The sequence below is a fragment of the Rousettus aegyptiacus genome, unplaced genomic scaffold (assembly GCF_014176215.1).
Source record: "Rousettus aegyptiacus isolate mRouAeg1 unplaced genomic scaffold, mRouAeg1.p scaffold_m13_p_2, whole genome shotgun sequence".
NCBI lineage: Eukaryota > Metazoa > Chordata > Mammalia > Chiroptera > Pteropodidae > Rousettus > Rousettus aegyptiacus.
Genome location: NW_023416295.1, coordinates 21,650,154 through 21,674,662, shown reverse-complemented (window position 1 = coordinate 21,674,662; position 24,509 = coordinate 21,650,154). Strand labels below are relative to the sequence as shown.

General features: G+C 36.1%; 1 protein-coding gene across 8 annotated transcripts in view; it reads left to right on the top strand.

Annotated features, from left to right (window-relative positions):
- PIKFYVE (phosphoinositide kinase, FYVE-type zinc finger containing) overlaps window positions 1–24,509 on the top strand; it is a 70,387-nt gene that overhangs the window by 20,303 nt on the left and 25,575 nt on the right. For 6 of the 8 annotated variants that reach the window (XM_016135013.2, XM_016135011.2, XM_016135016.2 and 3 more), the window contains 16 exons: window positions 894–1,032; window positions 2,380–2,537; window positions 2,640–2,751; window positions 3,681–3,828; window positions 4,373–4,540; window positions 9,624–9,683; window positions 11,297–11,426; window positions 11,845–12,025; window positions 12,704–12,778; window positions 14,803–14,910; window positions 17,844–17,984; window positions 18,615–18,741; window positions 18,966–20,119; window positions 22,009–22,109; window positions 23,276–23,347; window positions 24,011–24,182. In XM_016135013.2, coding sequence (XP_015990499.2) covers window positions 894–1,032; window positions 2,380–2,537; window positions 2,640–2,751; window positions 3,681–3,828; window positions 4,373–4,540; window positions 9,624–9,683; window positions 11,297–11,426; window positions 11,845–12,025; window positions 12,704–12,778; window positions 14,803–14,910; window positions 17,844–17,984; window positions 18,615–18,741; window positions 18,966–20,119; window positions 22,009–22,109; window positions 23,276–23,347; window positions 24,011–24,182 — 3,046 coding nt within the window. The remainder of the gene's footprint in view (window positions 1–893; window positions 1,033–2,379; window positions 2,538–2,639; window positions 2,752–3,680; window positions 3,829–4,372; window positions 4,541–9,623; window positions 9,684–11,296; window positions 11,427–11,844; window positions 12,026–12,703; window positions 12,779–14,802; window positions 14,911–17,843; window positions 17,985–18,614; window positions 18,742–18,965; window positions 20,120–22,008; window positions 22,110–23,275; window positions 23,348–24,010; window positions 24,183–24,509) is intronic. The other 2 variants (XM_016135017.2, XM_016135018.2) reach the window with 1 other exon arrangement.

Genomic DNA, 24,509 nt, shown 5'->3' with positions numbered 1-24,509 from the left:
CTGAAGGAGTTTAGAGTGTCTAGGACATTGTAGCTACTTCTGCCTTTTACCCTTTATGTAGAAGCTAAAATTGGGTTTTATTTTTTCTAGGTAGAAGCTAACTAAATTTCTAGTTAAATTTCTTCTATAAATAAAAACTTGCTAAGTGCTATTGATTTTCCACTTATAAGTCACTTATTTGGTAACTTTGGCAAGAGGCAAAATTAAGAATGTTATGTAAGTACTTATACAACAAGAGAAGAAATAGATTTTCACTAATTTTTTAATTCAAATTTAAAATATAATAATAATTGAGGACAATATTTTTAATGTAGGTTTACTAATGAGAAGAAAGGAATTTTTTGGAGAGGATATTTTGCTTAGTTGGGGTTCATGTTTCCTGTCATCAGAGCGTTGGAGATGTTCAACTAACAAGAACATGCTTAGTTCACTGGTTAAGCAAAAACTATTTGTCCTATGGGCTTGGTTTCCTGTCCCTGATCTGCAAGATTATTTCTGCATTTAGACTGTGACTCTTTATATTTGTCAATTTAAAAGAAATACTGATTTTTAGCATTTTAACAAGAATTTGTAGTTATTTCCTTTGAAATAATACTGATATATGAACTATATCCGTAATTGTTTTCCTGTAATCTTTCCATAAAGACTTTTTTAAAAACTTATTTTGAAATAAGTTTAGATTAACATAGAAGTTGGAAGTACAGTACAGAGAATTTCTGGATACTCTTCTCCCAGCTTCCCCCAATGATAATACATTTAACCATTATAAGTACTTTTAAGAGTACCCTTAACATTGGCAAATAAGCATGTATTTAAAAATGAATTTTCACTATAATTCTTTTTATTGATGAAGAGTTTACAACTGTGTTTTCACTTTTTGTTTTTGTTTCCAGATCAGCCAGCATTACTAACCTGTCACTGGATCGATCTGGTTCTCCCATGGTACCTTCATATGAGACATCTGTCAGTCCCCAGGCTAATAGAACATACGTTAGGACAGAGACCACTGAGGATGAACGCAAAATTCTTCTGGTACCCGTCCAATATCTTTAACTCATTGCTAGTTTTGAGCATAAGAAATGTTTATCTCGTTGATTTTTTTTTAAAGAAGCATACAAATGAAATATCCAGTTAGTGTATAAATTAAAGGGAGGAAATAATTAGCTTAAATTTTCATTAGGATCATTTGAGAATTTGGTCAAGCATTCCATGATAATATGTTGCATTAATATTTTTTTTGACCCTTTAATCTGGCAAGATCAGAATTCAGGTGCCTACATAATAAGAGAACTTAACTTTTTGTTAGGTCCCAGATTGCTGTTCAAACTTTAAAACATGTTTTTCATGCACATGGAATACTTTTCAGACATTTAGTACTATATGTTTATATGAGATAATAATCAGTTGTTTATTGAGTTTATCTATTAGTAAAATACTGTGTTCAGTCCTAAGAGTGACTCAAAGAAATGAAAGATATGGCTTCTGCTCTGAAGCTTACAATTCAGAAGGTAGAAGTGAGGTCGATGGGCAGGTCCTTAATAGTAAAAGAAGTAATACTTCAATTATAAAAAATAGGAAGATCATTAGTAGTGAGGGAGTCAGGAAAGGCTTTGAATTGAAGGGCTTGGATTGGACGTTGAAGGGTGGAATGGATTTGGGTAGGCAGTGAGCAAAGCAAACAATCAAAGGTGCGAGAAAAGGTGTAGCAGTGAGAATAAGCATGGCGTTTTTCATCGACTGAAGTAGGATTTATTAATTGGGAGAGAATGGGAGAGAGATTAAGTGTGCAATGAGGATGAAAATTTATTTGGGTCTACCTGGTGGAAGGTGGTAAGCTTAGTCTTTACTAGTTTAGATTTGAACCTACCTGTAGGCACTGACTGAGCAAAATTGGAAGTTTTTCGGAGAAGGGAGTAATCTGCTGAAGGCCCTTTTTAAAGGAAAATTCACCTGGAAAAAAAAAAAAAAGAAAATTCACCTGGCACTTGGGTGTAGGTGAAAATGGCGAGAATCTGGTAGAGCGAAGGCTACTAGAAACACTTACTGTAGATTCGTGTTGATGCTTCAGTCCATCTCCCTTGCCCATCTCTGAAGAGGAGTATGAAATTTTGTAAGTAGGTAATTAGGAGACCGATAATATGTGCCATCGATGGAAGAAAATTGTTTGGGATAGTTGGTTTTCAAGAGAAAAATTTGTGTTTGGAATTAGATGAGCTGAGTTTAAGCTCTTCCCCACGTACGTGTCATCTCTATTGTGTAACGTAGCTATGACAGAGATGTCTGAATTGAATTCTTTTTACGAATCTAAAAATCACAAGAAAGAATCTGAAAAGGTATCTAGTATCCTTCTCAGAAGTAATTACTTGCTCATAATTTCAGGACAGTGTTCAGTTAAAGGACCTGTGGAAAAAAATCTGCCATCACAGTAGTGGAATGGAGTTTCAGGATCACCGCTACTGGCTGAGAACGCATCCCAACTGCATTGTAGGAAAGGAATTAGTCAACTGGTTAATCCGAAATGGACACATTGCTACAAGGTACCGTGATCTTGAGAAAGACCTTTTGATATTATTATTATTTTGTACCTGTAAAATTATCCTGACTTATAAAAGTTTTTATTTTTGTTGATCTTGATTTAGGGCACAAGCGATAGCAATTGGACAAGCAATGGTTGACGGACGTTGGCTGGATTGTGTCAGTCATCATGATCAGCTTTTCAGGGATGAGTATGCGCTGTACAGACCGCTGCAGGTAGTTTTCAGTGTTGCTGTGAAGGAGAATGAATATGGCTGGCTCCTTGTGAAGTCTTTCCTCATTAGTGAGAATAAAGAGTAGTTTAATTACCCACAGATACATGTCTATCACATGTTTTCCTTGCCGTTTGAGGAAAGTTAAAACATTTACTTGCTGGTGGTAGTGATGAAAAACTTATAGGAATCAAACATTATTCAGTTGGTGTGGCTTTTCTCAAATGTGGCCTTGAGGTTATAGTTGCTTGTCATTTATCTTCAGTGGTTTTCAGTTTCACTGTGTTTATGTGTTTAGGACTGAGACTGAGTATACATAACCAAATGAAAAAATTAATGTCTCTGTTGCAGTAGGTATTGACTCATTTGCAGTGTTGTATAGCAGTGGTAAAACAATGAATACCCTTTTTTACTTTAATTAGGGAAGTGGAAATTAAAGATAGACCTTCCTAAAAAGATATGCTTTTACTTTTGGTTTATGTTAATTTGAGATATATAATATTTGGTAACACCTTTGTGAACTAAAATTGGAAACTCAATGGTTAAACAAGACAAATGACCCAAAAGACTGGTGTGGTGATATTTGTTAAAATCTAAAAGTCGTTTTCCAGGTTATGTTCCAGGGTTAGAATAGGGTTAGAATAAATTCTAAGTCATGTTCACTCTCAGGACAGAAGGATAAAGTGAAACACGATAAGATCTGTATGTTATGTTTTCAAAATACGCGGCCTAAGCCTACTGATTAATGAAAAGTATAATTTTAAGGTGGCATTATCAGTATGGTACTGGTTTATAGCTTAGTTTCTATTAATTTGCTTATTTTTCTATACATTTACTCATTGGTTAGCTTTGTAGCGTTTATTCGTAGTGTGACAGCCTCAGCGTTGTTGCTGTTGAAGGTGAATTGCTTAGCTCCTGTCTTGCATCTTTCAGAGTACAGAGTTTTCCGAGACCCCTTCTCCAGACAGTGACTCAGTGAACTCTGTGGAAGGACACTCTGAGCCATCCTGGTTTAAAGACATAAAGTTTGATGACAGCGACACAGAACAGATAGCTGAAGAAGGTGACGATAATTTGACTAGTGAGTTTAACTTCTTTATATTTTAGTTTTTATGAGTCATTACTGTATATGTATGATAAAACGCGGCTTGTTTTTTTGTTTGTTTAGTTGAAACAATCCTTCTTTAAGATTTATGGCTCCAGCTAAATGTAAACATCTGATAACAATCCTTGTCCTAGATACAGTATTTTCTTGAGAGAGCAACTTGTTAGGCTACTGGCGTTTTCAGATTTTGCCATAGTCTATAGTTTGCAGCAGCTTAAAAATAACTCTGAGCTAATAATATCACAGCAGACAACTTTCTTGCCTCTTCACTGTAATATCAGGCTTTCTCTCTGCAGAACCTCCAATACATTTCTTCATTTGAAAAATTCATTTTACATTTGACTTGATCAAATTTTATTAAGTCTATACAGAATATATGAAAATACTGTATCCATTTTGGTATTGCACATTGGGCTTGTATATTAAAAAAAACATTTTTCTCCTTTCCTCCAATACCCTGATGAAACCCATTTTTACTCCCCTCCTCTCCCTGTATCTTTCCCCTCCCCAACACTAAAAGATTCTGCCAGTCCTAGCAAGCGCACATCAGTCAGCAGTTTCCAGTCCACAGTGGACAGTGACTCAGCCGCTTCTATCAGCCTGAACGTGGAGCTGGACAACGTGAACTTCCATATCAAGAAGCCCTCCAAGTACCCACATGTGCCCCCTCACCCTGCTGACCAAAAAGGTAGGAGGCAGTCACCGTCTGGAATCCCAACACAGGCTGGACAGCTGGGCCATAGATCTCCTGCCAGCTTGTCCCTCTGGCTTCCTCTGTGCCATACGGCCGAAGGGACTTGGCGTGGGTTTTGTTCCACCCTTTCTCATTTTCCCCACTCCTCCTCCCCATATTTTTTTTGGTCGGTTCCTTTTATTTCTTGTTTTCTCCCTGAGGACCACCACACTCAGTTTAAAGCTTGTGGTCTTTGAAAAGCACTACATCTTGACTGCTGTCCCCTTAGCATAATGTGCAACTTCCAAGGTGGCATTTCTTTGCATTTATAACGTGGATGTTCTGCTCTATTCATTTCTCTTTCTTCATTTAACATGTTAAAACCTGTTTGCTTACGCTGTCACCCAGTAGCTTATTTCCCTCAACCTTTTCAGATGCTTCAACTAGATTGTGGGAAAAGCATTCACATATTCCAGAATATTTTTCCACTATAATTTAAAATGCTTTTAATTATAATGCTATATTTATTAAAAAGTTCTTTTTTGCTATAAATGAATCCATTATTTTTATCTCTTTGAGACTAGTCTACTGACTCAAAGAGGAAAAATAAGGTACACCAATACTAAAATCTAACATAGCAGTACATAAGAAATGAAATGTTTTTTTTTTTTAGTGGGTAATGAGGTTTACTCTGTTGGTTGTAATTAAAAACCAATTAAAATTGTAGCCCTAAAGTGGCCTATGTAAAAGTAAATAAATAAAAAATGCGTAAGTAAATAAATAATTGTAGGATTTCATTATGCTATAGTAATGGAAAATCATTATCATAAAGATGAAGGAATTTCATGATTTCACCTGGAATTTGAATTTTTAACATTTAGCTTTCAATAAACTGAATTGTCTTCTCAGGTCAGAAATGCTTGCCTGATTCTTTGCTACTCCCTGTTTTAAGCCTGAAAATATAATCAGAAAGAAGAAGGTTTTAACCTTAAGCATCTATGCTAAAATAAATGGAAACAGTTTCACATATCTAGAACAAATTTCTCATAATTGTCAGTATTAGCCATTATCATTAAGATCTTGATGATAACAAAATGGCATTTCAGTTACAGTAATATAAAGATTTCTCTTATTTAAAAATAGAGATTTAGGGAGGGTGTGGGAAAAGAGGACACTTGAATAGTATCGAATGTGAGTAAGGTACTCATCTTTATGGGAGTCCTCAAAACAAGTTGGAGAAATGATAGAGAACATTTGAGTGAATATGAAAGGACAGTGAAGTAGATGTGACACTTGTGTGAGAATTAATTATAGACTATGGTCACATGGAGGATATTGGATGGTGCCTTTGTGATACACATATGGGTCAGAGGTGGGGTCTGTCATGATATCTGTTCTCTGGACACATCTGTTGGCAGTTTTGTTTTGCTGAAGGTAGAGTGTGAAATACATTTTTGACTTGCTGATGACTTTACCTCTTGAAAAGTTAAGTAGTTTTGAAAATTATGAAGAAAGTAATGTCATAGAATTTATCATAGCAAAACATGGACTGCTGAGCACAGTCGGACGTTTACTTGTGAGGAAACGTAACATCATGGTGTTGAGAGAGGACTGGAACAGGAGATTCCAATAATGACATTTTTACAGTACAGCCTCAAATTGTGGTTCCGAGAAAAATCAGAGGGGAAGCAACTACCATTGAAAAAGCCATCATGACTCTTCTGTAACCTCTCTCATGTCAACTCTTTAAGAAGATCGTCTAACAAAAGTTATGAATTCATATGAGGAAGAACCTGAAAAAGGGGACAGCACGTAAAAAAATGACAGAATAGCAGAAGTCCAGATTGTACTGAAGGTTGGAGTAAATTCCAAAGATATCTTAGAAAAGATTAAAAAAAAAAAATGTGATGCAGAGAAAGAAAAATTAGGCCATTTATTTGGGGAAGTTTATATAATAATTGAAGCTGTCCCCTTTTCCCCACAAGGTCCTCTTATCAGGAAAGAATACACATAGTTAAGAGGAAAGTGAAGTTCAAGATAATGAAGAGATAGATAATGCTTGGTTATTTTAAATATGAGGCTCTTTACATAAAAAAACAATAAAGAGCTCAGTTTGTTAGGCCAGTGTAAGAACCACTATTAATATAACATGTGGATTTGTAATTTGTTTAATGTTATGCCAGATGATGAAAAAGTAATAATTTGATGTCAACAGGAAGGGGATGCTTCTAGGTTCTACTGTGGGGCTCTGTCTATATCCCTGTTTAGTGTTCAACAACTTTTTTGGTCAGCGTTTTGAATGTTTTTCAGATTCACACATTATTAAAATATGGAAAGACTAGCTAGCATGTTAGATAGCAGGACTGGAACTTGAAAACCTTTTCTTAAGCAGTAGACAAAGACTAACAAGATGAAACTTAACAAACAAAATAATGTAATTAAGATTAAAAAGTACTATTAATGCTCTGCAGAAAGCCATTTTTAATAGTTCATGTGAGGTTGCCTTTCAGTATTTGAGGAGTATCCTAAAGAAATTGTGTTTGGTTTTTATATGGCCGAAGGAAAAACTAAGTTCAGTAGTTAGGAGTAGTGAACTTTTGCTGCTGTGCACTGGGAGTGTCCAGGTGGTGTGTGAAATGTCCGCTTTTCAGGGTTATTGAGGATCAGTACTTACATTGGGTGAGAGGTTAGGGAGATTATGTGACTTCTGAGTTTGCTTTTAATTCTCAGTTTGTGAAATAAAAAATCAAGATCTAGAATTTTAAAATAATTATGGGGGGTGTGTGTGTGTGTGTAAGGTACTCGCTAGCCTACCCAGTAAGAATATGATAGAGGAGATTCCGGCATCAGAAAGAGGGTAATTATTAGATTAACCTCTTGTGTCTTTTACAACCTTGAGAGTCTATAACATAAGGACTTTATAAATCCCTTAATAAATCTTTCCAGCTTTCACAGTTCTCTTTTTTTTTTTAGCATACTGACATGAATTAATCTTTTTCTTTTTTTCTTGTGAAGCTGAAATTCAGTAATTGATTTTTTTTCTGTGTTGTAGTTAAGATGAACACTATTACCTGAGAGTAAAGGTGATCAGAGTGACCTAATAATGAAGTGAAAGAATAATAGCTTTATCCTGACTCTTTTTCATTCCTCTTAAAATTCAAATGGAAAAGGGTGGTTTTTATCTTTCCATTGATGTTAAAGGTAATACTTATTAAATCTTTTCTTACGCATCATCTTCTGTCTTCTAAGGCTGAGGAAATTTGGATTTATAAAATATATGCATTTAAAAAATGTGCTTTTTAAAAAATCTTATGTAAGGAAACTCCTCATTTTCAGAAATTTATAAAACAGTGAGCTCTTCTGATTTAATTTTTCACTATTGGTATTGGAGAGTGATACAGTTAAAATGTATTTTATTATGTGTTGCACACAGGATTCTGAAGCATTCTTGGAAAGTAAATGAGTAGAACCTAGAGGAGAAAGTGAAAGTCATGGCTTCCACAGACCTATAGGTGTAACTTCTTATTTATTGGAAAATATGGGGTATAGAAGCAAATTAAACAGCATAATGAGGAAACAATTGATCAAATCCAGAATGTGGGATGTTCCATAGGATATTTGGCCTGGGCTCTTTCAAAATTCAGTATCATACAAATAAAAAGAGGTACGGGGTCTGCTTAGATTAAGAGAATGAAGAGAAAGCAATATATGAGCCTTATTTGATTCAGGTTTGAGGGAAAAAAATTAAAAGCATTTTATAGACAAATAAATTTGAATATGGACTAATTTGATTATTTTAAGACATTGTTAATATTCTTAAATGTGTAAGGTATTGTGGCCGTAGAGAAGAATGCCCTTATTTTTAAGAGATGCATGCTGAAATATTAGTGGAAAAGTGTCACGATGTGTGTAACTTCACAAGGCTGGGTAAGAGAGCATATGTGTATGTAGAGAGAAATCAGATTTTGGTAGTAATTATTGAATCTAGGTGGGGGATGTATAAGATTTTCTGTATGTTTGAAATTTTTTTATAAAATGGAGAAAGTAGGCTTTAGTATAAAAAGTAAGCTTTTAAATCCAATACGGTACTTAATGGATCAGTTAGCATTATTCATTTCTGTGAGGGAGGTATAGAAATAAAGTATAACATCTATTTTTGCTTGTCTGCATACTTGATTTTATTGTATTTGGCATGGCACACTTGAATTTTGTAAACGAATTTTTTTCTTGTTTGAAAGATGAGCATAGTGGCTTATAAACATCATAACGTCTGAGCCCATTTGTTTCTAAATGAAATTTACTTGGAAAGAAATTTGTGGAGAACCTACACCTTAAAGGACTTAAAATCCATCGTGGTTTAATTTGCATGGTAGAAAGAACTTCACTTGAGCTATGCTTGTCACAGACCTAGAGAAAAGTTCATGAGGAAGTAAATAAGTTTCACTTCTAAGAAAAAGATATAATCTAAAAATTCTAAAAAAGCACGTTTAGAGTATGTTGAGCAGTTATCACAACCAACCATTTGGCAATGTTTGGTTAGAACTTTTGAAAAACTAAAACTCTTATTAAAAAATCCTGATGATTTATATCTTTATTCCCTGCCAATGTCACTTGTGTTCATTTGTTCATAGCTTAGATCCTGAAATTAAAAAACACTGTATATTGTTTTATCAGGTGGCTTCTCTATCTGTGAACTACCTATATATAGACAAAGTCATTATTTGTTAAATAATATGGCGTATACATGAGAAAAATTATGTAACTTTTTAGGCTTGTCATGCAAATTACTGAAGATCTCAATTTCCATACACCAGTTTAGTTTTGATGAGGGGAAAATCTGTTAAAGATTATCTAACATTACTGTCTCCAGGTTCTGTTGAATAGTATTTTAAGCCTATCAAGTTTAGATTGAAGTGTGTGAAACACGTTTAAAGATGCTTTTTAGCTTGTCTTTCTTCAATTGGCTGGGCAGTGATGGGTTTAGTGTGAGTCATACTTTGCATGTGGGTGTGTTCTCTGTATAATTATGCTGGCATGTTATAGTCATAAGTCTCGCCTCTCCTTTCTCTTCTCTCTCTCCTCTCTTCCTGGTATGCAGAGTATTTGATTTCTGACAGTGGAGGACAACAGCTCTCAATAAGCGACGCCTTCATCAAAGGTAATTTTTTTATCAAAAGCTGTATATGTGATGGTATCTTTTGCTCATGAAGATATACTTACCTAGCACATTGATTGGTGCAGAGTAGGTACTGAAAATATATTTGATTATTTTAGTATCATGGGAACACAGTTTTTATATGTACTAACTTTGAGAATGTTAAGAATCAAGAATATAAACTTGGACTCGATTTGAGACAAAGTCTTATCTGACAGGAAATTTTTTAGAAGCTTTTAAGTAAAATTTGAATTTTATTCTTTTAAAGGCATATATAGTTTGTTTTACAGCATGAATACAATATTAAGCTGTGATGTACATGCTATCAAGGATTGTCAAACTTGTCAAAAAGCCCACAGGCAAACCTCATCCAGTTTGAGATGTTGCTTGCTCTGTGAAATTGGGAAGAGAAGTAGGCAGAAGGTGATGTAGAACTAACTCCGTTGATCAGTTTCTGGGGATGGGGGGATGGTGCACAAAAGGAAATACAGACAAACACAAGCATTTTCTTTTGTCTTCCCTACTTTGCTTACTGGGGAGTAAAAGACATATTTAATTGGTCCATAACACTCTACGGCTTAGGCCTCAGGAGGGTTTCAAACAAAAGAGAGAAAGTAGGGCAAGCTGGTACCAGGGAGGCCACTTGAAACTGATCTCCTAACTTAGTGTTGCTAAATTCACCTCCGAGCATCTGGTTCAGCTAGAAGTTGATAGACCAGAGTTTACATAATTGAAACGTGTAGGTCTTGTAAATCGCATGTCACAGACACATGCTTTACTGTGTAGTCTGGTGGAGTAGTTACTTGAAAGTTTTTCGTTTGGTCGGTTTGCTTTAATAGGGGAAGGATTAGAGAATTTTTATAAGCATTTCCCACCTCTTTTAATTTATTCAATCACATTTTCAACATTTATTTAGTGACCACATTTTTTGTAAAGCATTTAATACTACCTATTAATTTTTTCATTTTAATCCATTTGTATTCTTTTAAAAATTTAAGGATTATATAAAATTTTACAGATTGTTATTTATTATATTTTAATATAGTAAATTTTGGGGTTTAACATCTAAAAATTTTGCTAAAAAAAAAAAGCCTTTGTTCCAATGTTGAAAAAGACACACTCTTTAGGATTGTCTGGATACACTTTCTACACTGTTTTGTACTGGTTCAGATGTATCGGAACTGAGCTTTTCTCTTTAAACTTAAGCACCCTCATTGTCACATGTTGGTTTGTCAGCATTCGGATTTCTGCTGGATGTAGTTTTCAGTTTGTGATTTTATAGGGACAATTAACTCCCTCCTTTCTTAATGTCCCTAAATGTAAAAATCACATTTTATTTGTTTTTCAGAAGCTGTATTTTTAATTGGGTCTAGCATCCTAGTTGCTTATGCATTTTTGCTTTTCATAGTTTCATCTCTGATTTTGGCTGTTGGAAGTATTGATAATCTAACACAGACTTAATTCTTTTATTTATGTATTTTTACATGTCCTTGCCTTTTTATGCCAACAATTTCAATAGACCAACTTAAAAAAAAGGGTAAATTCGCAACTTCCGAATCTATGAGTTGATGGTATTAAATATGAGAATGAAGTATAATTTCTTATTTTACACTTAGAATCCTTATTTAATCGTCGAGTTGAGGAAAAAGCCAAAGACCTGCCTTTCACACCTTTGGGCTGGCATCATAACAACCTGGAGCTGCTGAGGGAGGAGAATGGAGAGAAACAAGCCATGGAGAGGTTGCTGTAAGGCAGTGAGCTTTTTGATTTTAATTTTCCAGTTTTATAACCTTCAGTGACTTGATAGGCATATGCATAGTTCTTTTTCTTTATGAAGTCAAAAATACTAAGATTACATAGGAAGTAAAACCTGTTCTGATGAATTTCTTTATAAACAACAATTGTAAACTATGCTTATCTGTCCCCATTCTAATTTATGTGTTAAAATTTAATCAAATTAAAAGGGTTATCTTAATTGATAGTCATAGTTTCATTTATGAACAAATCATTAAGGTCTAGGTATAATGAAAGAAGAAAACCAAGAAGATCTTATCTGTGAGCCTAATTCATATGCTGATTTCTTTGTAGACTGCTATTGTGTCTTTAGAATTATTGCCTCTGGCACTATTAACTATACTATTAACTTTTTTGTAATGTTTTTTAGTTCAGCTAATCATAACCACATGATGGCACTACTCCAACAGTTGCTCCATAATGAGTCATTGTCATCGTCTTGGAGGGACATCATTGTAACACTAGTCTGCCAGGTTGTTCAGACAGTCCGACCTGATGTCAAGAACCATGATGATGACATGGATATCCGTCAGTTTGTCCACATCAAAAAAGTGAGCTCTGCTAATGCTTTCCTAATGCTAGGAACCGATGACGTGGGCCTGTTAATAATTTGTCTCTTAATGCTAATCTAAAAAGGTCATTACTGTGTGGAGTGCTAGGTGAGGATGGGTAGGTTCTTCTGTCTGCTCTATTTGTTAAGCAGTGCACTTTGAGGTCATGGAAGCCACTCAGGAAGTGGGAGGTGAATGGAAGGGGCGTGAGTTGGTCATGGAATAACTTGGGAACACAAACAAATACAGTTCCTTCCTTTCTTGCTTCCTCTTCTTGACTCATCATCTATGGCAAGGCCTGTTTGCAGGTCACTGTCACTGTTCTGAGGAAAGCAGTGGGTAGTTTATTTAGATAGTAATGGAATCCTATATGTAGTTTTTGGTGACATTTAAGTTAATAGTGGTTTTAATTACCATATAGCACAAATTTGCTCAGTCAAATGGGTATTTTAGAGTATCGGATAATACTTCAGAGGGTGGGAGATGTGAAAATAGACAATTGTGCTAGATGCCATTAATTGTTGGTTGAAGAGAAGAACTATATCTTGAAACTTTTTGTTCTGATATGTTTGATTACATAACAGATAAAATAAAAAATGGAAATACATAATAGTATCTATCTGACTGGAGTCTAAGGTATATCAATAAATTTTATTGTTTTCTTAATTGTTTCATTAGATTCCAGGTGGAAAGAAGTTTGATTCTGTGGTCGTCAATGGATTTGTTTGTACCAAGAATATTGCACATAAAAAGGTAATATGATTATGTTCAACAGTGAAGTTCACCAAATTGTGACTGTGTGCCAAGCTAAATTGTATTACCCTAATCATGGAAGACAAGGAGAATGGACATTGAGGAGCAACTTAGCACCGCCTGCTATAGGGGCAAAATTTTGGAGATTCAGGGAAGGTCTCCCAGAGTCAATGCTGAGTCTCCCAGGGTCTTCATCAGACAGAAGAAGGAACGGGGAGGGAGAGGGAGGTTTCCAGACCAACACAAAGATAGGATTCTGGCCTCATTTCTCCCCTGACCCTGCCACATCTCAGGGAGTCTCTTTTCCTAACAGACTGGAGTCTTTCCAGAGGCCTAGTATTTTAAACTCTGTTCTGTCTTCTAAGACTGAGCCATAGAACTGTCAGTGGCATTCTGTTAGCTTTCTCATCTTCTATCTCTGCCTTTAGGCCTGAGGCCTCTTTCTAGCACCTAAGTGAAGGAGTAAAGTGAAATAACTTGGTGTATTAAGGGAAGTCAGAGATCGTAAGTGCAAGATGGGAAAGGAGATGAGGCTGGAGGAAGCAGGCAAGGGCTTTGTATCCCATCAAGGCTCTTGACCTTAATTCTAAAGGTCACTGATTCTCAAAGTGTAGTGTACATCAGGGTCATGGGTGGGCCTTGTTAAAAGGTAGATTCCTAAGTCCAGCTCCTAGAAATTCTCACTTGGTAGACTGAGGGGAGTGGAGTGGGAGGGTGGGGTTTAAGGTAAGGGTGGGGCTGCTTTTAAAGGTGTTTCCCGTGTCATTTTTGGTTCCTCACATTTTGAGAATCCATTGATCTATGGCAGTGTTTTCAAATCTTGCTGTGCTTCAGAGTCACTAAGAAAACTTATTGAAAATGGAGCTGCTCTGACCCCACCTCTGGGGATGCTGATTTGGTTACAGTGAAGGCTCAGCAGATTTATAGCTTCAGGGACTAGATGGATGAATTATCGTCCTGTTTTCATTTTCTTCTAAGCAGAAGCTAGTAATTTGTTTTTTTGTTTGTTTGTTTGTTTTTGGTTAAGGCATTAGCCTCCTGAAAATTGTTAATAACAATAGATAAATAAAAGTATGCCTGGTCTTAATATTATTTCATAGCAATGATCCAGTCAGTATTTCTACATGGAGTCTTACTAAAACAGCACATTACACATTAAAATAGTACTGTAAATCAAATCAGATGATCTTTGTTGAACTAGGAGGTGAATATGTTGTTCTCTGTTCTGGAACTGAGAATTGTATGTGGGCGTAGTAGTAACATATGCATGAATGACCGTCTTGCCCCACTGACCATATTTAGAGATAGTCTTTAATTTGTAGTTACTAAAAGAGCCCTGACAAAGTTCCCTAGTTGGTGAATCATTGTTTTCAGGACCATTTGTCAGGTTGGAGTCTGTGAGCTTGGTCAGTCTGAAACCTCAATTGCAGTGTTCTGGCTCTTCTGCCTGTTTTTCATCTCATGGTTAGACTACATTATTTGAATCTGTTTCTGGAGAGGCTTTAAGGTTTGGTTTTTTAACTTCTTGTTACCCACTTGGCTTGCCAGCGTACAACTGCTTGGGAATTTTTCTATTAGAAATATGTTTAGGAGGCATTTTAATTTTTTTCTTCATCCTCTACATTTTTTTTTTGAGTATTTAAAATGTAAAATTGCACTTTCTAGATATCTGATCTCTGGGAGTTTGTGAAATAGACTGTCTCCCCTTCCCCTGCTCAGGACTTGATATCTCTTATTGTAGCATTAGAAATTAAAAAAAAAAAAAGTTAAGATTATAGAAGACAATATTAAAATAACATAAGTGAAATGAAGCCAAGCGAATTTTTTGACGAATTTTGCATTTCTCTGAACTAAATTAAAAAAGAGAATACCACATAAGACGTAAATGAGAGTATTTTAATATGAATATAATGAGATAATCTATTTAAGAGAAATTATGAACAGTATGAATTTAAAGTTATGATTAAAGGAGGTCTCTAAAGGGCAGACTTTAAAAGCTTTAACAAACTGTTTGGTTTTTGTAGATGAACTCTTGTATTAAAAACCCCAAAATTCTTCTATTGAAGTGTTCCATTGAGTATCTCTACAGAGAAGAAACTAAATTTACTTGCATTGATCCTATTGTGCTGCAGGTAAGAACTTCTTACTGAAACAATCTGGAGGGATGTTTGTTATTGTGATGCTTGCAGACACTTCTCACTCATTCCAGCTGTTGAAATTTGATAGGCAAAGAAATTTGATTGCTCATTTTATTTTAAAGATCGATTGTAAAAGACATTTTTATGTGTTACTCTTATAGAAGCTTACCAAAACCTCTGTCTTTAGAGTTTCAAAGTGTTAAAGGAAACACATGACTTGGGGAATAAATGGAAGAAACAGTGAAAATCCAGTTCCTGTTTTCTCTTCCCACTGGGGTCATCAGTTTACTTTAAGGATTTCTCTAACTTACCAGGTTCCTAATGGTTTTCATATAGTCCTTTCTGTTCATACACATGTTTCTAGAATACCAGTTAGTTTATACCCATTTGGGAAATGGGAATAATGTCAGATGGAAGTTGTGCTGGTTTCCATGTGGTTTTTCTTAAGTGAGGGGACCCAGAATAGCTGCAGTAGAATTATAACCTTCAGCTGGAAAACAGCATAGCCTCAGCCTAGTGGCTACATAGGTGGGAACCCTTTTGGCTCTATTTCAGGAAATTAAAAATGAAGTCCTGTCCACAGGGCTCTCTTTCCAGAGAAGATGCACCCCCGGCCCCAAATGACCATTAATGTCTGGCCGTCCCAAGTTCTCAGTGTACCAGTTATTATTATTTTAGTTAGTGGTCAGGACATGAAGTCGCATGGGTTTTAAGTTTTCTGCCCCAACCCCTTTGCTCCCATAAAAGCTATTAATTTTAATTTGTGGTTCAATGTTGGCAGCTTTAGGACTGCATATGTCATGTCATGTTGTAGCAGAAGCACTTATATTTGTTTCCGTAAACATTTAGGAAAAGCATTACTTAAAAATTCATAGGTGATAGGCACATTTTTCCAAGATCGGGAGGAGCAATCACTTTTGTACTGAATTCGTAGATGCCGGCAGAAAAAAACTGAGTTGTGGTGAAAGACACCGGGGTTTGTAAACTTGCTCTGTTACTTACTGAACTCTGTTAGCTGGGGCAGCTGCCTCTTTAGAATTCAGCTATGTATCCGTAAAAATGAGAGGTTTTGACTAGATTTATGCCATCCCTTTGAGCTGTGATTTACTGTGACTTTTCAGTGGAGAAGTGACATGAGGAACGAGGAGAAACACAACCATTATTCATAGAATCTAAAATACTTGATGCTTGGTTTTCTTGATCTCACCAGTGGTGTCAGCAGAAGACTTTTATGGGATTAGATCACAACCACGTTCGTTGTAGGACACATCCTGATTGCAGAGATGTTAAAATGTGTAAAATTATTTGTCTTGAAATCAATGAACTAGGTCATTGAAATTCACAGATATTTATTTATAAAAAAAGTTATATTTAGCCACTTTATTTTAACTCCATTCTTGCAGTCAGGTTAATAGCCTAATTCTTTTCCTGTTTTAGAGAAGTCTATTCTGGGCAAATATGTAGTTAAGAAACGTGATTTAATTCATATGCCCCAAGCGTCTTGTTCATCAGTGCTTTAAAACATAGTTTATTATATCTTTAACTCCTGCCCTATTAATGGTTTTAGTTTGAATCGACAGAAAATATCAGCTGATTTGATAGTTTTTTTTCTATCTCCCTCTTTTTTTTTTTTTTGTCTACTCAGTGTGGAATGACCGAATAATCAAAAGAAGAAGCTGAAAGGTAGATAGAAAAAGCAGGGTCAGAAACCAAGGGCGCAGAGGTAGTTAGCTTAAAGCTTTACACCGTCTTCACCAGGCTGGCCCTGCTGGGCCTCCTGGTGTGCCACTGCTGCCCTCCACGCTCATGGCCTGCCCTCTGATGCTCTTTGCTGGTGGAGCCTGGCCTGGTCCTCCTTTTTTAACTTGGTGCTTCATGTACAATCACAATAGTTGGTCGGAGTTGGAACTGAGAGGAAATGTATTTGCCATTCCTGTATCAGAGTCCAGAAACTTTATTAAAATCAACTTATCCTAGTTATACTTTATTGGAGCTGTCATGTAATTTAAATGCTACTAAATGACGGTTTAGTAAGCCGAATAGGAAATAATACATTTCAGGAAAAAAATTCCATTTTTGTTAAGAATGGGAAAATTCGAAAATATACAATTTCTGTCAGTGAAACAGAGAAAGGCGAGAAGAAATACACTCCATAGCAGAGCAGGTTCATTGCAGGGAGTAGGCTCATCTACTGCTGGTGGCAATGGCCACGAATAGTCCCACTCAGAAAGCACTTGAGGCAGATAGGGTGGAAGTGACAAACATGCTCACATGTTCAGCCGTCTCCTGTCTGAACCCAGAAGTTTCGTGAAACAAGCAATGAATTGTAGCATCCTAACTCTGGTTGTTATTTACAATATTCATTTGTTTTGAAAATAAGCTATTGTCATAGAATTGTATTAAGCATTATGTTTTAATTTTTAACTCTAGCTGTTCTTCGTAGACTTTGAGCTGTTGGGAGATTGAAATGAGGAAGTATCTGAAATAGCCTCTGTTAAAGAATTATTTCTTTCAGATACCCAAATAAAGATACTTTGGTTAGTTTCAGAATGTAAAAGGGGGAATCTTTAAGTGTATTAAAAACACTTAGAAATTACTTTCATTTGGGGGATTACGAGGTTTTTGTTGTTCTTTTTTTCCTTAACCTCTGAAAGCTATATTATAGGCTATTAAGAATTAAAAGTCCTTTAAAGTAAAATTAATGAGTTGGAAAATGGAATTTCTCCCGGAATTCTTTTTTAGTATAATCAACAGTTTGGAAAAGTGAATACCATTCTTGATTGTATTTGAATTAATTTGCTTACAGACTTATTTATGGTCAAAGAAAACTTAGCTGCGACTAATATGAATAAACAAACTATCCTGATATTTTAATGTCTAAATCTTGAATTGTACCAGGTATAATATTTATGATTTATCTTATTTAGGAAAGGGAATTCTTGAAAAATTATGTTCAGCGAATAGTTGATGTTCGACCCACGTTGGTTCTAGTGGAGAAAACAGTATCTCGGATTGCCCAGGACATGCTACTGGAACATGGCATTACTTTGGTCATTAATGTAAAATCAGTGAGTTTTCTTATCTTTCTACTTTTATATCATTTTAGAAAAAATTACAGCTTTAAGTTTATATGCTTGTATGGTAGATATGCAGGGATCGTTGATTATTTATCTATTTCTTCGCTGCACCATATATATTGAAAGTAGGACGGGAGGCATGGCAGCTATTTCACTATTTAAGACTGCAGAATCTCAGTCTGGAAGAAAGTATGATTAATTATGTCACACTCATAGGTGTCTACAAGACCAGAGAGGTAATAAACATTAGTTAATAAATAGTGGTTGTTGATCACTCATTTTGTTTGGGGAATTGTATAAGCAGAAAGTGTTCTCTCCCTTGAAAAGTTACTCTCTTCAGAATAGAGGCTAATGCCAGGAAGACCCCCTCCTCTGACCCAACAGTATCCTGTGCCAGTGCCTTTTGGTAATGTTATTAATATGAATGTGGTTTATTTTAGTAGGTACATTTTGATTACTAAGCAAATTAGACTAATTGATAGTCAAAAGTCATATAATTATTAACATAATTAAGGAAATTTATCGTGAAGATTATTTTTTAATTTTCCTATTACTTTTCCAGATTAAATTTACTAAGAATTTTATCCTTCTCTAATTTTGTAATGTTTTTCTTTGTTTTAGCAAGTTTTAGAGCGAATCAGTCGGATGACCCAAGGTGATTTAGTTATGTCGATGGACCAGCTTCTTACAAAACCCCACTTGGGCACCTGTCACAAATTTTATATGCAGATGTTTCAGTTGCCTAATGGTGAGTGATCTTTAGCATAGATTCACCTCGATTTGGGGCCTGAGGATATTAGTAACCTTGTCAGTACTATAGTGTTACTTAGTGAGAAATATCTATTAGCAATGGCTAACTGAGGATAGACAACTGTGATTTTTTCTCTTATCAATGTTAAAATGAGCTAATTCTGTCTGGACTTCTGAATTGGCTTGCCCCATATTCCTAACTTTCTGTTTGTTTGTTTGTAGAACAAACCAAAACACTGATGTTTTTTGAAGGCTGTCAACAGCACCTGGGCTGTACAATCAAGCTTCGAGGAGGCTCTGATTATGAGCTGGCTCGAGTAAAGGAGATCCTAATATTTATGATCTGTGTAGCTTATCATTCTCAACTCGAAATCTCATTCCTCATGGATGAATTTGCTATGCCTCCCACATTAACACAAAACCCTTCCTTCCATTCTCTGATTGAGGGGCAGGAGGACGAAGGGGCTGCACAAGAGCCATTCAGCGGAAGTCCACTTTCCCGGGAGCCCGACTTCCCTCCAGAGTTTCTGCCCTCTGATGATAGCAATTTGCTAGAATCAAGGCTCGTGTTTGAGAAGGGTGACCAGGAAAATAAAAGTGCTACACAGGATGCTGCTTCTGTGAAGCATCAAGAGCATGCCACAGCAGCTTGCCCAGCAGGTATCCCCTGTGCTCTGTTTCCATCGGTGCCGGATTCATTGTTGCCTCTTCATGTGGACGACCAACAGGATGCTCTAGGCCTTGAACAACCAGAGCCTTTGGAGCAAACAGATGAGCTACAGGATCCCAAAAGCCAGAGGGTCTTTAGAGACCCTCTACAGGATGATACTGGACTCTATGTTACTGAGGAAGTTACCTCCTCTGAAGATAAACGAAAGACTTTTTCTTTGGCCTTTAAACAGGAATTGAAAGATGTGATCCTCTGTATCTCCCCAGTAATCACATTCCGGGAGCCCTTCCTTTTAACTGAGAAAGGGATGCGATGCTCCACCCGAGATTATTTTGCAGAGCAGGTTTACTGGTCTCCTCTCTTCAATAAAGAGTTCAAAGAAATGGAGAGCAGGCGGAAGAAACAGCTGCTCAGGGACCTCTCTGGCCTTCAGAGCATGAATGGAAGTGTTCAGGCCAAGTCTATTCAGGTCTTGCCCTCACATGAACTTGTGAGCACTAGGATCGCTGAGCATCTTGGTGACAGCCAGAGCTTGGGTAGAATGCTGGCTGATTATCGGGCCAGAGGAGGAAGAATTCAAAAAAATTCAGATCCTTTTGCTTATTCAAAGGATGCATCCGGTAATTCAAGTGGCAAATCAGGAAGCAAAACTGAGGGCGATGAAGACAAAGGCTTGATTCCAGGTGACGCGATATGGTCAACAAAGGTGAGCAAGTCTACTTTGGGTACTTGTGTAAATTTAGAATGTGCCGAAAACTCTGTTATGTCAAGGTAAAAAAAATAGAATGTGACAAAATTGCATGCAGACTTATTAAGTTTCTTCTATGCTTTTTTTGGTGTGTCTTAGGTCTGTCTGCTTATGTGTTGCTTTAAAATGTATGAAGTAGGAGTATAATGTAATGAAACTGGGTTTCCAGAGTTTCAAGCTGAGCTCACAGTAAACAAGAAGAGCTCCAAGGGAGAGGGGAATGTGGAGCTCCTTAAAATTTCTGGCAGAATGACTTGGGTGGGGTGTGGGTGTCCTTGATTTTTTATTTTTTTAGGCAAGGCAACCCTTGGTTGATCTCACAGATTGCAAGGACCTTGTCAGCTTACAATCCCTTCTTTTTAAAAATTTTTTATGCCTACAGCACCTGGTCTTCCTAGGTGGTCTCCCATCCAGGCCCAACCCTGCTTAGCTCCTTGATTTTTTTTTTTCTTATGGCAGTCAAGGGGAGAGTGAGAGATGGAAGCTTATAGGAAATTGATTTTTTTTTAAGTTAGATTTATTTATTGTAATATATAAAACACTTTACGTTGTTATTTGAGTGTCATAGTCAAATAACAATGTAAAGTGTTGTATATATTACAATAAATAAATAATTAAAAAGTCTTTGCTTTTTAAACAGAAATTGAGGGCAAGGTAAGAAAGATTTATTCATGAACACATTATTGATCATGGTGTTAATGACACTAATGAACAAATACATCTCTAGATGAGGAAATGCTGTTGTTTAATAAAACAAATAAAAAGATGCCCAGTTTCACCGGTAGTCAGGGAAGTGCTAATTAATAAGGGTATACCATCTTTTATTTGTGAGATTGGAAAAAAGGAAAGTAATAAGAGCTGTGGTTTATGAAGTATGGGAAAATTCCAGTAATAAATGTTATATAAATTTATGTTTATATACATTTGTGTAAGTGTATAAAAAGTGATAGGGATGTCTCTACTATAAGAGCACGTGTATACCTTTGATTCAGGATTTCTGTCTTTTATAACTGATTCCTACAGGAAGAAGTAAGCATTTTGTCTAAGGATATTTACAATTTCTAAGTATATATGTACAAGGATGTTTAACTGAAGCATTATTTCTAATTGTTTGCTGTAAAAAGGATGAGTTGGATCTTATTTAATGACCCAGGTAGAGCCCATGACATACTTTGAAGTGTTGAAAAGCAAGTTGTATGTTAATAAATGTAGCGTCATCCCATTTTTATAAAAACAATCACCTGTGTACACTTACGTGGGCGTTTCTGTGTGCGCGTGTGTGTGAGCTAGCAACAGGAATGCGTGTTTTTAACCAGTTAATTTGAGGGGTCTGGCGGCATCAAAGGAGAAGAGGCTTTATGTACTGTGTGAACTTTTTCGTATACTTCTGTACTATTTGAATTTCAATGGAGAGCAGGCATTACCTTTGTAATGATCAAAAGCATATAAAGTACAAATAAATAAACACCTTGGAATTTAGATTTCTGGGTGTCTAAACTTGACGTTATAGCCAGCCTTTAGTTCATACTGTTTCATATTTAATTAACTACTTCTAAAATAATTTAATGCAGTTTTTTAAAAATAAAGAGTATTTAAGAAAACAAGCGGTACAGAGACATCCATTTGTATTTTTAAAGTTTAATTAAAATTTTTGGCTTGTTTTACCACAAAAACCAACTGCTCTTCTTCCTTATATTTAGTTCCTTGTAGTTTTAAATCTTCACCAGAACCCCTTCAGTGATGATAGGTGGCTTTAAAGATCGAGTGGAATGTGTTGGGTTTTGAAAGCCTGCCCAGGGCCTGGAGCATTGTCACTTCCTGGTGCTCCTCTGTTCTGTCTCTTCCAGGTGGACTGCCTGAACCCGGTTAACCACCAGCGACTGTGCGTGCTCTTCAGCAGCTCTTCTGCCCAGTCCAGCAACGCTCCGAGTGCCTGTGTCAGTCCTTGGTAGGATTCTTGTCCCCCTGCATTATTGCACTTTATTTATAAACAGAATCCCAGCACCTTAAAAATATTTAGTCATTAGGATCTGTTTCTAGGTATATGATGTGCTGCCAGTCATGTATGAGTTGATAGAACTTTTAATTAAAATGAATTAAATATGAAATTTCTGTTTGTTCATGCATGGAAGTACATGAGATTACCTTAAGTAAGAGCGAAGAGGATGTGAGGCAGGAAGAGAAATTTGTAATTAAAAAAGCGAAAAACTTGATAAAAACTAGTTTTCAGCATTTTGATGATAACATGTTCAATTTAGGCAGGTTTTCCTTTAGGCATCATTTTCATGAAAACAACCTTTTCCCTTAATTTTACTCTAAAATTTAATTCTAAGTATTGATAGACACACAGTACATTAAAAACAAATACATTGTTCCAAATGATAATCACAGAAAGCCCAGCTATGATGTAGTTTAGTTTAAAAAGTACTATAGAACATACTGCTTGTTTTTGGAGCACTATATCCATGACAAAATGTGTTTCATATTTTAATTTTGGACACCAGAAACACTTATTTCTACCAGTGAGAGTAGGGATTCTTCTAGTATCAGTATAGCTCTAGGAGGCCGACTCAGGCCTGCGGGAACCCATAGGAATTTTCTCTGGGGATTTATGGACTCCTTGGGCCAAGGCTTGAATAAGATGTGGGTTTCAGCAGGGACATAGCCAGCCATTGATAGTTTACGTGTAGGGTTAGGAACGGTCTCTCCTGGAAGCAGATGAGCTGCTGCTCACTGTGTCTAGTAATGGTATGGACTGGAGCGCCCGAGACAGGAGACCCATTTCATGTTGGCAAGGCTTAAGGCTTTGTACGGGAAGCTTTTACTTCTTCCTAACTCAGATCAGTTTTACTCATGTAATATTATAGTTTATGCATCCTGATTAAATAGTTTCATAACATATTAATGGACTGGGAATGGATAAGGTGCTGTAATGTGATTTGTCCAAACCCATTTTATCAGATAAGGTAAGACCTGTTCTGTACCAACAGAAGAACATTACCTGCATTTATACTATATTGTAAGCACATCTAACAGGTAATCAGTTTGTAGTCTCATGAAATGTCTTTGCCGTGTGGTAATAAGTATATGTTACTAATAAATGATCTCTTTTAGGATCGTGACAATGGAATTTTATGGAAAGAATGATCTCACATTAGGAATATTTTTAGAGAGATATTGTTTCAGGTGAGAACAAATTTTCTTGGGTTTCAACCTAAAACATAAACATGAATTGGAGTATTGTGTAGCTTTCACTTTCGTACCGTATATTGGAGTGTACCATGAAAAGAAGTAGTCGCTCTCATATTAAACCTAGGATGTCATATCCGGTGCACTCCTCAGATCTTTTTTTGCCCATCTAATTATCCTGCCAACCTTAAGACTTTTTTTTTTTTTTTTTTTTTTTTTTAGGATATCTTTTTATAGTGATTCAGATGAGAGGCAAGAGAAGCATAGAATCTTGGTTTTAGTTTTAGTGCTATAACCACTTAAATTTCAAAGAGCAAGTAACTTGATCTTTGCCACTCTTCCCTTTTTGGAGAATAACAAAATCCAGAAAATGTCAGGAGTTTTAATAGGTAAAATGAAATGATGTTTTAAAAATGCTCAGTAAATAGAATGTGCTTATTAATAAGAAGGAACTGTCACCGTGCTGTAGTTGAAGACAGGATGTTCAGCTGTAGGCCCCAGGCAGTACTTTTAAGTGGTACCCTGAACAGACTGTCCACCAGTCATCCTTATTCTAGAGAGGATGCTGTACTTTCTTGTCAGTGGTTTTGATTAGTCAGTATTCATTATACATTGCTCCTCAGTTTTATAATTAATGTGAGGACTTTCTTTTTGTCAAAGGCCTTCTTATCAGTGTCCTAGCATGTTCTGTGATACCCCCATGGTGCATCATATTCGACGCTTTGTTCACGGCCAAGGCTGTGTGCAGATAATCCTAAAGGAATTGGATTCTCCAGTACCTGGATATCAACATACAATTCTCACTTATTCCTGGTGCAGAATCTGTAAACAGGTAAATGTACCCTGTGACTATACTATTCTATGTAATATCATTATCGTTATTTGTATACTTTTTTGTGGTGGAGAGTGGTCTGTTATTTAGGTTGCGTTGTCATTGGACTCTTCTTTATTTCACCTAGTGCTGTACGTTCCATTTAATGTTTGTTCCTTGAAGATTTGATTTTAGGATTTATCAGTCATTATGTAAAATACAGGTACCTTGTCCAGTAAAACATATAGAGTATGTCTTGACATTTCTCAGTTATGTTTGTTTATTCATAACTAAGCAAACACTTCCTTAGCACCATCTATGTGCCAGATACTGTACTAGGCCCTGGAA